Here is a 16,190-nt window from a genome sequence, read left to right on the forward strand (position 1 = left end):
GAAAGGACTATCAGCAAATAAAAGCATGCAGGAGAGTTTCAGTGAAGTTTGGAAGTAGTGGAGAGAGGTTTTTAGAATTAAAGCAGTGAAGACTGGTCAAAAGTAGAATCCAGGTGGCTCAGTTTGGAAGAGCATTGCCTGTGTATTGCAAGTGCCCAGGTTTGAATTTGTCTAACACTTCATCTGGTAGCAAGTTTTATAACAGAGCAGACTGATGCAAGATTAAAGACTAATTTTGAAACATTGTGTATAGCTCATATCAGTCCATAATATCCTTTAGTGTGGAAATTATACTGCAGGTTCTTTTAAATGCTAAATCTTGTGGCATCTGAAAGAGTAAAAGGAAAGGTAAACAGATCAGTTAATTTGTAAGTGGTAAAGTGGTACACTTGAAGGTAGTATAACTGAGACACCATTGGTCAGCAGGCAACTATAATCTACCACTGGATATGCAGCAGCTGTCATACTGTCTCAGAAATGTAGAATAGCTATTAGATAGTTCTACTACGCAGAAAATAATTAAAAAAAAAAAAAAACATGCATAGCACACCACAAAATAAAGGAAATGAAATTAATAATTGTGAAGTGGGGATATGCGGGAAGTGTTCATAATGTCAGAAGGTGCCTACGTTTTCCTTGTGAGATGACCTATAAAACGTGTAAAAACAAATCATTAATTATCGGAAAGATGAATTTAAAGTGAACTTACATAAATTTATTAGAATTTTATTACTGATTACAACATAAATTGAAAATGATAGCCCCATGGAGAAGAACTGTATCATCTGTATGCACACTGGTCACGAAAGCACTCGGCACAAAATTCACAAGCAATCATTCGCACAGAGCATGATACATTACATAAATCGGTTTAAATTTACCGTGTAGATCTATTGAACTGATTGTAGTATTCTTCAGACAGCTCATTTGTGAAGACAAATTTTTGTAGATATTGTTGATGTGCTTTTTGTTCTTCAGCGAGCAATTTGTTTTGCTCTAAAAGTTGTCGGTCAAGTTCCCTGGTAAAAATGGAAGAAACAGTAACAGATAAATCCTCTCTTTATAGCAGATAAAACAACTGAAAATTTGAATTTAGTTTCATTACAACTTTAAATTTACATTACTAGTAACTAATGTTTTTGTTTGATGTCTCCATATTTATTATTGCTCCTTCATTCTACAAACTATCATTGTGTACTAGGGTGGCTGTTATGTATTTTATACAAAATGTCTATTGTCTAAATATCAATAGGAGATTGCAGTATACTGCAGGAACTTACTTCTGTTTGCGTATTCTGTCTCTGCTCATCATTTCTGCATGTCTTGTAGTTGACATTATCATTTCATCCCACTCTCGCTTTCGTCGAGCTTCTGCCTCCCTATGCAACTGCAACATCGAAATATTACATTTTTGGTAAAAGTTAATTGTAAAATTTAGAAGTAATGAAAGAAAAGCGATCTTTCATTGGTCTTTCTGTTCCTATTGTCATTGTGACATGCTTCTAATAATCATAGGTCAGTTTTGGTATTATTGTTCTCAGAAAGTGAATTTGAATTGGTTGTGTTTATTCTGAATCCACAGACTGTATTAACACCATACTGTGATTAGTTTCCTGTTCAGAAAGGGAAAGCAACTGGTGATGTTAAACAGTGACTCATTTCTGTTATGGATATGTAAAACAGAGAAAAATGACAGCAATTTCAAAAATGAAGTAGTAATGAAGACGGTAAAAAATGGAAGATTATCCAGAGTTATTGTTTTAAGTTGTTGAAGAAAGTGGATGAAATAGTGAGAATCAGTAGGTGTCCAACACTGACAAAATGCATGAAAAACATTCAAAAATGTCAAAATTGTTCTTTGTGAGGTGAGGTGATTACAGGTACATAGGACTATCAGAAGCACAGCATGTACTGGATGATTAAAAACCTCACACAAGATCAAATTACATCAGCTGGCTTATTCTGCCATTTCTTGTCCATGATAAAATACAAGGATACAATTTTATAGGCAGGGCTGTGATGGGTGACTGAACAGGGAAATTTCTCAACACACTGAGAATTAGGTGCAATGGAATGGGTCTCTATTAATATGGGGGAGGGAGTTCTGTTGTATGACGGCCTTCTTTCAACAGTAGACAACTCCAGTTTTGTTACAAGACACTGAGGTTTAAACATAATTGAGTGATGGCAATTCTCTGACAAATGCCTGAAATGCTGCAATCCATAATTTATTGCAAGGGATTGCAGTTTTTTTTCTGTTGTTATCACTCAGTTACATTTAAGCCTCAGTATCTCAAAATGAACAAAACTGGAGGTGTACCACTATTGAAACAAGGCCTTCATATTTCCTACACTTTGTACATTCACTTTCTTGAAATGTGGTGGTAGTGATGTGTCTGTGTTCAGTATTAGAGTTTCCAAGTGAAACAGAGAGTTGAGACATAATTAAGACACATTGATACTCCCATAGAGTGGGGATAGTACTAAAAGGAAGTTGCACAGTAATAATCAATGAGAAAAGTAAGATATATGCAGATAGTTGTAATAGTGATAGGAAAAGTCAGTTTAATCTGTTAACCAATCTGTGTATGCAACTCAAGGTTATACATTAAAGTGTCAATAATAATGCCAAGACTCTGTGTCACTGCTGTGTAAACTTTAAGAATTCATAAAGAGAGCATGTGATTATTATTCCATTGCCAACAGAATTCAAATGAAAAGAAAGAAAAATGTGAGAATAGCAGATGAACAAAAAATATGTAAGAACACACGCACAATTTTTATAGTACTTTTGTCTTTAAGTATCAACTTTTTAAAAAATTTGCTCTCTTACTAGTGCTTTCTGTCTCTTGAGAATCAAGTGCACCCCAGGATTGAGAATTGTAGCGGCCTCCTAAATACACTATGTGATCAAAAGTATCCGGACACCCCAAAAAACATACGTTCTTCATATTAGGTGCATTGTGCTGCCACATACTGCCAGGTGCTCCATATCAGTGACCTCAGTAGTCGTTAGACATCGTGAGAGAGCAGAAGGTGCACTCCGCAGAACTCACGGACTTCGAACATGGTCAGGTGACTGGGTGTCACTTGCGTCATATGTCTGCATGTGACATTTCCGCACTCCTAAACATCCCTAGGTCCATTGTTTCTGATGTGATAGTGAAGTGGAAACACGCACAGCACAAAAGCCTACAGGCCAACCTTGTCTGTTGACTGACAGAGACAGCCGACAGTTGAAGAGGGTCGTAATATGTAATAGGCAAGTATGTATCCAGACAGTCACACAGGAATTCCAAACTGCATCAGGATCCACTACAAATATTACCACAGTTTGGAGGGAGGTGAGAAAACTTGGATTTTATGGTCGAGCAGCTGCTCATAACCTACACATCGCGCCAGTAAATGCCGAACGATGCCTTACTTGGTGTAAGGAGCGTGACCACTAGACAACTGAGCAGTTGAAAAATGTTATGTGGGGTGACAAGTCACGATACAAAATGTGGCTATCTGATGGCAGGGTGTGGGTCTGGTGAATGCCCGGTGAATGTCAACTGCCAGCATGTTGGAGTGCCAAGAGTAAAATTCGAAGATGGTGGTGTTACGGTGAGGTCATGTTTTTCATGGAGGGGGCTTGCACCCCTTGTTGTTTTGTGTGGCACTACACAGGACAGGCAAACACGGGTGTTTTAAGCACCTTACTGCTTCTCACTGTTGAAGAGCAATTCAGGAATGGGGATTGCATCTTTCAACACGATCAAGGACCTGTTCATAATGCACGTCCTGTGGTGGAGTGATTACATGACAATAACATCACTGTAATGGACTGGCCTGGGCAGGGTCCTGACCTGAATCCTGTAGAACACCTTTGGGATGTTTTGGAACGCCGACTTCATGCCAGGCCTCAGGCCTCTCCTCAGTGCAGCACTCTGTTAAGAATGAGCCGCCATTCCCCAAGAAACCTACAAGAGTGGAAGCTGTCATCTAGGTTAAGGGTGGGCCAACGCCATACTGAATTCCAGAATTACCGATGGAGGGCACCATGAACTTGTAATTCATTTTCAACCATGTGTCCAGATACTTTTGATCACATAGTGTAGATCACACGTGCACTACACAGTAGGGGCTGCTACCCAGGTGGCTGATCATGTGTGGAGTACACCCAAAATTTCTTTTAACTTTAGAAACTCTCCATCAATTCAAGACAACAGTAGCTGTAGGAGACCCTAAGGTATTAGGGTTAGATTCAAAGAAAGAGCACGAAACAATTTAAATCCTAGTGATAAACTGCCAAAGCATTCATAACAAAGTCCCAGAGTTTGAAGCATTTTTAAAAAGATGGTGGAGCTCATATAGTATTAGAAACAGTAATATAGCTAAAGCCCAAAACTGACAGCAGTGAGATTTTTGGGTCAGTCTAAATATTTTTCAAATGGATCAGCTAACAGGAAATGGAGCTGGTGTATTTGTTGAAGTAGACAAGAAATTCAAATCCACCAAAATAGAAACTGAAGCTGTGTGTGAAATGATTCGGTCAAGACCCAGTGGACATAAACCAGTATTTGAATGTTTATATTGACAATCGTACTCACTTGTGGGTGTAACTAAGATCTTTAGAGAAAACTTCAGTTTGCTAGTATGAACATACCCCAATCATGATGTCATAATTGAAGGAGACTTCAAGCATCCAAAAATGGAAAAATTACAGGTTTGTAAATGATGTGTGTGACAAGACATCCTGAATGCCTTCTCTTAAAAGTACTTGGAACAGATAGTTCAGGAGCCCACTCGTATCTGACCTGTTTGAGAATGCCCATACTGAAACGTACTGGTAACCATGTGGTTGTTATTACATTGCTTTACTTTACATGAGGTAAGGGCCTTATTGAACATATGCCTGCTCCACGAGCCTCTTCCATTTCTTGCTGTTGAGTGCACTGTTTGTCCATTTGGCACTGATGTTCATTCTAGCTGTGTCGTCCTGCAAGTCATCTTGTCACATAATTCTGTGTCTTCCTCTTCTTATCGTTCCATCAATTGTTCTACATAATTCTGTTCTAGATAGTCTATTGTAGTGCCCCAAGAATTTTATGAAAATCTGGAGTCACTTGTGTTCCAGCCGCTTCGAACACACATTATTTTGAAGTGGGTTGTAGCATAAACAGATACACACTGCCGCAGAACATTATTTGTGCAGGCTAACCGAGAAAGAAGAGCAAAACCGGGCTAACAAGTGATGCGCTCAGTTGCAGCAACGAGAAAAGAAAAACTTCTGGCCCAGAATTCTGTGGATGAATTTCATGCACGAAAAACGTTGGTGATTGTTGTGTGTTCTGGAGAGAGAACGGAAGAAAAAAAAAAAAAAAAAAGATTATTATTAATAGTGACTTGGTCTCAAGCAGACGGTCATGTATATTAGTATTGTATCGTTGAGAAAAAATGTTCTTTAATTTGGTTGAATTCAGTCGTGTGCGAATGCCCTAAGAAAGTGTGGGCAGTGAAATGGTGTAGCAGTGAAATGGTGTATTGAATTTTGAATATAGAATATGTTAACAGTAACTGAATATTTAGAGAGTCTTTATTTGGACTAGATAATAGGATTTTGGAATAGTAGATGAATTTTCCCCTTCTTCAGAATATAGAATCTTCGGAGAAGAGTTCGATGCAAGCAGAAGACGCCGGAGTTGCGAGGAAGCCGTGCCTGTATCCGGCATTCAAGTAAGTTCACACTGATAGTCCAAGGAGTGCGGCTCTAAGTTTTAGAGAAGATACAACGGGGCACCACACTATTCATCATCATTTTTGCTGTGTGACCTGCCCAGTTCAACCTTCTCTTCTTTAGCACTTCAATGATGGGTACAGTTTTTGTACAACTCCCTTAATCCTTCAATTTTTTAATCATCTATTCCACGTTATTTTCATCATTGAAAAGTCCAAAAATTTTCTTTACTACTTTTCTTTGGCTATTAATAGTTATCTTTGACCACTTTCTAAATATTAAGCTTCACAAGTGTATATAGATCAAGGCAGTATTTCATAACTTCTGAATAGCATTTGACTCTGTATCATGCCAATGATCATTAACAAAAGTATGATTTATGTAATTCCAACATTCTGTTGATAAAATAACCACAAACTCAGTTTTTATTATTATTTATTCAGTTTATTCAGGCTCTTGTCACAGTTGTGTACAACTCCTTGGTGGTGCCTGGTTTTGAATACTAACTTTCATTCTCAAAGTTTTGTCTGTATTTCAAGTATTATTGTATTATTTTCATACCACATTTCTCATGTAGATCTGTTTTATAAACCCTTTAGAGTATGTGTATGTGTATCACTGGAATTATGCTGTTACACACAATTGAAACATAGGCAATGCTTCGAGAATGAACATTAACATTCAAAACTAGTTACTACCAAGAAATTATATGAAACTTTGACAGAAATCTAAATAAATAATAATAAAAAGTATTATATTGGGTATCAAAGAGAGTTTATGATTGGATTGAGGGATTCTTGGTAAGGAGGACACAGCATGTTATCTGGGATGGAGAGTCATCGACAGACGTGGAAGTAACATTAAGTATGCCCTAAGAAAGTGTGTTGGGACACTCGTTATTCATATTGTGTGATAATGACCTGGCAGACAATATTAATAGCAACATCAAGCTTTTTGCAGATGATGCAGTTATCTATAATGAAGTACTGTCAGAAAAGATTTTGTATTATTTAAAGTTGTGCAAAGATTTGCAACTTGCTTTTAGTGTATGATAATGTAAATTTACACTATTAACTAGAATATTAGTAATTTAAAATTAGAATTTGTCATCTCATACACGTACCTGAGTGTAACAATTAGTAGGGATATGAAGTGGAATAATCACCTTGGCTCAGTCATAGGTAAGGCAGGTATCAGCAGTTTATAGAGTGGTTTGCTTAGAAGTCACTTTGCATCCTATCTTAGAATACTGCTCAAATGTGTGGAAGCCACACAAAATAGAACAACAGGGGATACTGAGTGTGTACACAGAAGGGCAGCACAAATGGTGGCAGGCTTGAGTATCTCGAGAGAGATTCATGTAGATGTTGAAATATATGAGTTGAAGACAGAGACAAATCATTCCTTGAACATGTAAGGGAAGAATCCAGAGATATTCTTCAGTGTGCTGTGTATTGCTTCTGTAATGACCGTGAAGACAAAATTAGACTAATTAGAGCATTACAGAGGTTTAAAGCCATTCTTCCCCATTCCATTCGAGGTTGGAATGGGAAGAAAGCCTAATGTGTTGTACCATGCTAAGTATTCTATGAAGTAGTTTGCAGAGTATGCATGCAGATGTAAATGAAATTCAGATAATTTACGCCTCAACCACCAGTTAGTGGCATGTTCGCTTATTTCAAAGGAAACTGTGTGTCAGAAGAGTAATACCAAATTCAGAAACAAGTCAAAAACAGTTCACCTTGCCTTAATTATGTCACTCATTTGAAACCATTATAAACACACCCCTCCCCACCCCAAAAAAAGCTCAGGAGTAAGATTAATGTATGTAGGTGGACTTGGACAACACTGCTGTAGGTACTGTTCATGTCTCCTTGACTGCTGCATGCTCCAGTTTGTTGTCTCAAATAAGTAGTCTCTGAGAATTGGAGCACATTAGAAATTAAGTAACTTCAACATGCCACAGCTTCTCCATGATTTTAGTCATATGTTTGTAGTGCTGAATACTCTGTGTGATCGAAAGTATCCGGACACCTGGCTGAAAATGACTTACAAGTTCGTGGCGCCCTCCATTGGTAATGCTGGAATTCAGTATGGTGTTGGCCCACCCTTAGCATTGATAACAGCTTCCACTCTTGCAGACATAGTTCAGTCAGATGCTGGAAGGTTTCTTGGGGAATGGCAGCCCATTCTTCACTGAGTGCTGCACTGAGTAGTGATATTGATGTCGGTTGGTGAGGCCTGGCACGAAGTCGGCATTCCAAAACATCCCAAAGGTGTTCTACTGGATTCAGGTCAGGACTGTGCAGGCCAGTCCATTACAGGGATGTTAATGTCATGTAACCACTCTGCCACAAGCCATGCATTATGAACAGGTACTTGATCGTGTTGGATGATGCAATTGCCATCCCCGAATTGTTCTTCCACAGTGGGAAGCAAGAAGGTGCTTAAAACATCAATGTGTGCTGTGATAGTGCCACACAAAACAACAAGGGGTGCAAGCCCCCTCCATGAAAAACACGACCACATCATAACACCACCGCCTCTGAATTTTACTGTTGGCACTGCACACACAGGCAGATGACGTTCACCGGGCATTCGCCATACCCACTGTGCCATTAGACTGCCACATTGTGTACTGTGATTCTCACTCCACACAACATTTTTTCACTGTTCAATCATCCAGTGTTCACGCTCCTTACACCAAGCGAGGTGTTGTTTGACATTTACTGGCATGATGTGTGGCTTATGAGCAGCTGCTCGACCATGAAATCCAAGTTTTCTCACCTCCTGCCTAACTGTCATAGTACTTGCAGTGGATCCTGATGCTGTTTGGAATTCCTGTGTGATGGTCTAGATAGATGTCTGCGTATTACACATTATGACCCTCTTCAACTGTTGGTGGTCTCTGTCAGTCAACAGACAAGGTCCACCTGTATGCTTTTGTGCTGTACGTGTCCCTTCATGTTTCAACTTGAGTATCACATTGGAAATAGTGAACCTAGGGATGTTTAGGAGTGACACTTAATCACCTGACCACGTTCGAAGTCTGTGAGTTCTGCGGAGCACCCCATTCTGCTCTCTCACGATGCCTAATGACTACTGAGGTTGCTGATAGGGAGTATCTGGCAGTAGGTGGCAGCAGAGTATACCTAATAGGATAATGTATGTTTTTGGGGGTGTCTGGATACTTTTGAGCACATAGTGGATGTTCAGTAATTTCATGTAAACTAGCGTATAATCACTTTACTGGCATAAGATGATACAAAAGGCTAATTTAAAAATGTGATCTGGAGTTCTCTCTCTTTCAAAACCAAAGAAATCAGTCATAATCCTGGGCCTCTTGAGAATCCAGTAACTCTATACATGAGTAAGAACTAAAATTCAGTTCATCCCTAGAGCTACATGATATTTATTTTCCCAGGTGCTGGGAATGAATTCCTTTTCCCAGGTGCTAAGTGTGATACAATGGCTTTCTTTATCCATGCATGTGGTACTTATAATTTGGCAGGGATTACAGGAATGCCTTATATAATTGACTCAGACACACTTATCAGCCGTGCAACACTTACGACATTGTCATTTTAAGGAGTTAAAGAACTTAAAGGTTCTTGTCTTCAGATTGCTAAAATTAAGCAGCAAGCATAACTTCTGTCAAATAAGAAGCTCAAGAACCACTCCAATCATTCATCTTCAGAATGTTGTCCCTCATAACTAGCTTTGGTAAACCATAAATGCATCTTGAATGGTAAAATTGAATGCACACAGCATGTGACAGCAAGGGTTGCAACACTCAGGGTACTGCTCTGAGGGCCACTATTCAGCCCCAACCTCTCCAACTTGACTTTCCGAAATCAGTATCTGAAGTAAAAATGTTACTAGAAGAACTGTATCAAAATGAGATGTCCACAGAAGCTCCACTGGCAGAGCAGTCTGAGGGTATTGTGTCTCCAAGGGATATCATTAGATCGAGATTCAAAAAAAGGTACACACAAGGTTGCAGTCTCCAGTAAGGTTAAGAGATCAGTGGTGGAATGATACTTCCTGAAACTGTACTGGAAGAGACTATGGGAATCATGTGAATTGAAAAAGGCAAACAAGACAGCTGTTCATGTGCTCCACAGCCTTTGTGATGCAGATGGCGAAAGTAACACTAAGACAACTACTGGGGCTACGTATGGTCTTTCCCTGGTGTCAGGAGGGGCATTCAGGGTGTAAAACTTCAAAAGTCAGTGACATCTCCTGTCACACAAATGCAGCTGAACATGTGTACAAGAATTTCATTATCAGCTTCTGTGAAGTGCTGCAACATGGCATAATGGATTTTATTGTGGCCAGGTGTTGTGTCATGAGCTGTGAACATTGCCACATGCAGTGCTCACAAAGAATAATGATGTAAAATTCATCATTTTTGAAACCTTAAACCCAGCTGCCCATCTTGACAATGACTTTGTGATGGCAGTGGTAGTCACTCTAGAGAAGTGCTGTGCTTGTGTCTGCTTTGGCCACTGTTCAATCTGCTATCCAGACTGAGAATTAATCTACAGACTGCAAATCATTATCCACTTCTACAGGGTCAGCAAGGATGGGAGTGCATACTGAGAGATGATTGGCATAGTAGTACTGAAGAGTGTATTGTGCTCCATATTCAGAATTTGAGTATGGAAACTATTTCATCAGTAAGACTTGTCTTTGTGTGCCAAATTATTTTGCTGCAGAGAGTGTAAGCATACAGCAGTTGTAAAAGGAGGGGGGGGGGTTGGAGGAGAGGAGGGATTGGTTGTTCCCTTCTAGTAAATTTCATAATCTATGGCTTCTTTATGATAGATTATCTTTGGTGATGACTGACACTACTGAAATATGGAGAGAGAATTTTCAAACCTGTTTTTTTCTGTTTATGTCTTTACTTTGGTGGTGATGTTATTGCTGGTTACCGGAGTGGAAGCAGTTGCTTTAAAAGTGCACTGGTAGGAAAATATATTTGCTTTTGTAGTACTTATCAACTTTTTTAATCATAGTATTTTAACGATTACAAATGATGAAGTGAAAGTGGCTGGATTTTTAACTTCACCAGGCCGTTAGAGAGAGTATTAATCAGATTTAAAAGATATAACTAGAAAGGCATTATACATTTTTAAAAAGAAAAAAGAAATAAAAAATGATGACTTACTGTGAAGAAATTATCCAAATGGCACGTAAATCAGTAGATGTAATGTAAACAAACAAATGATTAGTTTCAGAAAAATTGGATGATTTATTGAAGGATAAGAGATTAACAAATTGAGAAAGTCAGTAATGCATTGGTCAACGTCTGGTCCTTATACAAGCAGTTATTCGGATTGGTAATAATTGATAGATTCGTTCGATGTCTTCCTGAGGGATATCATGCCAAATTCAGTCCAGTTGGCATGTTAGAGCATCAAAATCCTGAGCTTGTTGTAATGTGCTGCCCACAAGGCTCCAAACATTGTCAATTGAGGGAAGATCCACAACATTGCTGGCCAACACAGGGCTTTGCAAGCACAAAGACAAGCAGAAGAAACTCTTACCTGAAACACCTTTGGCCTGGAATCTCATTGACTGGAGTAGAATTTTCTTCGGTGATGAGTCTAGCTTTGAACTGAGTCCTGATGACCAGTGAAGACGTCTGGAGACACCCCGGACAGTGGTGAGATACTAACTTGACTGTCGCCAATCTTACAGCCCACAGCCAGGAGTGATGAACTGGGCTTTCATATCTGTGGCACCCTTACAGAACAGCAGTGCATCAACAATATTCTGTGTCCTGTTTTGTTACCATTAATAGCAAGCCATCCTGGGCTTACATTTCAGGAAGCTAATCCTCACCCACACATGTTGAGCATTCCTACAGCTTGTTTTCATGCTTGGCCAGCAAGGTCATCAGATCTTTCCACGATTGAGAAAGTTTGGAGCATTACGGGCATGGCCCTCCAACCAGCTTGGGATTTTGATGATCTAATGTGCTGGATTTTGCTCTATATCCCTCTTGAGGACATACAACAACTTTGTCAAACAATGCCAAGCCATATAACTGCTTGCATAAGAGCCAGGCATGGAGCAACACATTACTGATGTGCTCAATTTGTAAAGGTATTTTTCTTGAATAAATCATCCAATTTTTCTGAAATTATAATAATTTGTTTGTGTATACATGTACATCACATCTACTAATTTCTGTCCCATTCGGGTAATTCCTTCATTGTGCACCATTTAAACAATCCAATGTGGGTAGCTAGAGTTATTGATATTGGCTTATCTGTTACCCACAGAAACAATATTGACAAGAATAAAAGAACATAGTGCAACAGCAGTTGATCATTTATTGCTAAATCCAGCAGTCTTACAAGAAATAAAAGTGAGGCTCATAATAAATATTCTGTCTCACCAAAATTATTAAGCAGCAGCAACAACTCTTCCCGGACAATGAATATTAGTTAAGAAGAGAACAATGCAGCTTCATAGATCCCTAAATGTGGACACAGTCACACTATTCAGAGAGAATTTACTGAATGAACAATGGAAATAAACTTATGATGAGCACACAATAGATAATAAATTTAATTATTTCTGAAAAATATTCATGCAACTCTGCATTCTCTACTACAAGTACAGGAAAGTTATATTAGAAACTAAGAGGAAGGGCGGCTAACATCTGGGATCAAAATTTTTTTCAGCAGGAAGTGAAACCTTTATTTAAGGTAGATGGCTAGCTTAAATTCAGATTTAAAGATACAAAGAAGTAATACTGCAAAATTTTAACCATTCATCAAAAATATAGAAGATTGTACTACACACAAAAATTATAAAATTCCACAAACAAGATGAAAACAATTTTAAGGTATTATTAAGCATGAAATGAATAAACTTGAAGACAAAATATTCAACATCTGGATGACAGTAACTGTGAGACATGATATGTTAGATTCAAAATTTGCCACCAACTGAAATGAACAGTAGCATAAATCACAAGGATAAACAAGTGGATCCACTTGCAATCTTCAGTTTGGCCAACTCAACTGTTACAGAGATCCCAAAAATAATTACATCTGTAGCCAGTCCCTAGGGATGGAGGGGTGGCTATGATATCAGAATGGCAGGCAGTGGAGGGCTGAGGCATGGTAGCTGTTTTCAGGCAGGGGATGAATTTGTTGTCATTTGTAAGCAGATAGAAATCACCCTGACTATTATCAGGACTGATGACCATAGATGTTAAGACCCATAGTGCTCAGAGCCATTTGACTATTATCAAACAATCGGGTGCTCTTGCAAATGGGACTGTTGGGAGGTCTACGATGACATTGTACCAGAGATACCAAAGATACCTCAAGTACTATCCTCTCCTGTGGATACTGTCTTTTTTGCAGGAAATACAAGTCTGATCATTACTCATGCACATGACTGAGAGTGGTGTGTCAATGGTTAAGTCCAGGTGTCCTGTGTAGGGGAGACAGAGACCAGGGACAACTCAGGATATTGCACCATCCAACTAACCAACTGGTTCGAGGTGCTGTCTTCCACTGACACTGAAGCTGAGCCAATGAGACTCGCCTCATCTGATGGGAAACCTGCTGTGTCCTGTGTCAACTGGCGGTGAATGCAAAGGGGTAGGATCTATTAGTCATTAGCAGTTCAAATCGGTGGTAAATAATTGTACCCCACACAGAGATGGCAGCAAGAGATGGGAAGGAACACTAGGTGCACTCAGTGTGTGTGTGCCAGGAGACATGTTGAAGAGGCTATTCCAGCAGCCATTTAAGGAACAGGGTGCCACCAACTGTAGATTCGAACTACATGCTGGAATGAGCTATGCCTGTCATCACGGATCTCAGGTCATACTTGGATCATGCCAGTGACTAACAGAGAAGGCTGAGAACACTAGCCTTGCTCAAGGAGTTTCAGTGAAACTCACAATATGCAGAATTGTCCCCAGAACAGGTTGTGGCCCCTGGTTCTGAGTTGAGTGGATGGCATGAACCAGAGACTGAAGATTCTGTGACAAGCTAGGCTGTGACTTCCCAAACTTGCGCTGTAGGTTTTAGAATTGTAGGGTCCCATAAATGGATCAGGTGTGTGCTACGCAGGTAGCTGACTGCATGATTAGGTGACTCTCCATCCACTCTAGATAATAATACTTGTTGAAAATCTGTAAGTATCAGTGTATGGTCTAAAGAAGTGACTCCAACAGGTGATATTATTAAAATCCTAGAGGTTAACTGCTGATGCATTCCCAGCAAAGTACCACAGTTTGAAGCACTCCTAAGAAGCAGTGAAGCTTTCATAATACTAGGCACTGAAAGCTGGTTAAAACTTGAAGTTGATAGTAGTCAGATCTTTATGGAAATGAAGGTGTACATCCAAAGGACATGGAAATGGGAAGCTGTATGTGAGATTGTTTAGGCAAGATGTAGTATCAAGGGGGCATAAAATTACAATGGGTCCTACTGTGCACCACACTCACCTGATATAACCAAAAGCTTTAGAGGAAACATCAGTTTGCTTGTATATAAGTTACCTGCAATCACTGGAGGAGACTACCCATCCTCTTTGAGAATGTCCACACTGACACTGGTATCTGTGACCAGGAGACAATTATAGCAGTGAGTACCAGAGTACAAAGGGCAACTAAAACAAGTAGGAAGATTTATATGTCTAGCAAACTAGTCAAAGAAGCAGTAGCGTCATACCTGAATGAGAAAATTTAAACTTTTAGCTTAGGACATGAGCATGTGGAATAACTATGGCTCAAGTGTAAAAGAATAATGGCCATGCACTGGATAGAGGTGTTTCCGTACAACATTTTATGATGGAAGAGATCCTACATGGTTTACAGTCACTGTATAGCAACTTCTAAAAAAAACAGGGACTATTGCATAACAGATGTAAATCAGAGCATAGGGCCATAGATAGAGAGATGCTGAAAGGAAAGCTTTTGGGTGTCAAGAGACCAACGTGTGAAGCCTTCAGTGACTACCACAGCAGAATATTGTCAAAAGATCTTTCACAAAACTCAAAGTAATTCTTGTCTATATAAAGACTGTTACTGACACACAAGTTAATGTCCAATCAGCCCTGGATAAGACAAGGGAATAACACTGAGAGAGGCTAGGCAAAAGCAGTATTTCCTTTACAAAGAAAAATCTGGGGAAGTGCCCCAGCTCAATTCTTGTACCATTGAAAATATGTGTGAAATAGATATTACTGTCAGTGGCATTGAGAAACTTCTGAAATCATTAAAACTGAACAAAGCCCCAGTGTCCAGTGGGATCCCTGTCAGATTTTACACTCGATTTGCAGTTGAGTTAGCCCCTGTGGTAACTACAGTCTATGATAATACCCTTGAACAAAAACTGTGTCCAGTCACTGGAAGAAATTACAGGTCACACCTGCCTGCAAGAAGCATAGCAGAAGAGGTCCATGAAACGACTGTCCAATATCCTTGATACTCATCTGTTGTAGAATCTTAGAACATATTCTGAACTCAAACATAACAAGGTATATCGAACAGAATTACCATGCTGATCACCGTAGATTTCAAAAACACCGATCATGTGAAACCCAACTAAGACTTTTCTCACATGACACCATGAAAGCCATGGATCAAGGTAGTCAGGTGGATGCAGTATTTCTTGACTTCCAGAAAGCATTTGACTCAGTACCACACCTACACTTATTGTCAAAAGTATGATTATATGGGGTATCAAGTGAAATTTGCGACTAGATTCAGGACTTTTTGGTAGGGAGGATGCAGCATGGTATCTTAGATGGAGAGTCATCATCAGATGTAGAAGTAACTTTGGGTATGCCCCAGGGAAGTGTGTTGGGACCCTTGCTGTTTATGTAGTATATTAATGACCTTGCAGACAACATCAATAGTAATCTCAGACTTTCTGCGGATGATGCAGTTATTTTTAATGAAGTATTATTTGAAAGACGCTACATAAATATTCTGTCAGATCTTGATAAGATTTTAAAGCGGTGAAAGATTGGCAACTTGCTTTGAATGTTCAGAAATGTGAAACTGTATACTTCACAAAAAAAATTGTCCTACAAATATAGCATCAGTGAGTCACAGTTGGAATTGGTGAACTGGATGTAACACTTAGTAGGGATGTAAAATGGAACAATCACATAGGCTTACGAGAGCATCGGTTCTCTTGTCATTTTTGTTCAAATATATGGTATATGCAAGTGCTTGGCCTTAAATGAAAATCAGAATTCCAGATAGCCAAGCATTTATAAAAAAGTAGCATTTTTGGCACAGATTAGGGGAGACATGAACTAATCAAAAAAAGTTTTGCATCGCCCCGGTTCCCAGAACTCCTGAAGATAAATATTGACTGTGGATGTTGAATCACAGACACAGTTCCTTTGACTGTTCAGAGATGCCACTAAACCCAAGGTTGTTTGGATATGAATGAGATACAGAGAGACAAGAACTGTCGATGACATG

At 39.2% G+C, this 16,190-nt stretch overlaps 1 protein-coding gene across 1 annotated transcript in view; it reads right to left on the reverse strand.

The window, feature by feature from the left end:
- Positions 1-877: 877 nt before the first annotated feature.
- LOC126235290 (RIB43A-like with coiled-coils protein 2) overlaps positions 878-16,190 on the reverse strand; it is a 148,209-nt gene continuing 132,896 nt past the window's right edge. Inside the window, exons 6-7 of the mRNA XM_049944016.1 lie at positions 1,281-1,387; positions 878-1,019 (exon numbers count right to left, since the gene is read on the reverse strand). Coding sequence (XP_049799973.1) covers positions 878-1,019; positions 1,281-1,387 — 249 coding nt within the window. The remainder of the gene's footprint in view (positions 1,020-1,280; positions 1,388-16,190) is intronic.

Source organism: Schistocerca nitens, chromosome 2 (assembly GCF_023898315.1).
Source record: "Schistocerca nitens isolate TAMUIC-IGC-003100 chromosome 2, iqSchNite1.1, whole genome shotgun sequence".
NCBI lineage: Eukaryota > Metazoa > Arthropoda > Insecta > Orthoptera > Acrididae > Schistocerca > Schistocerca nitens.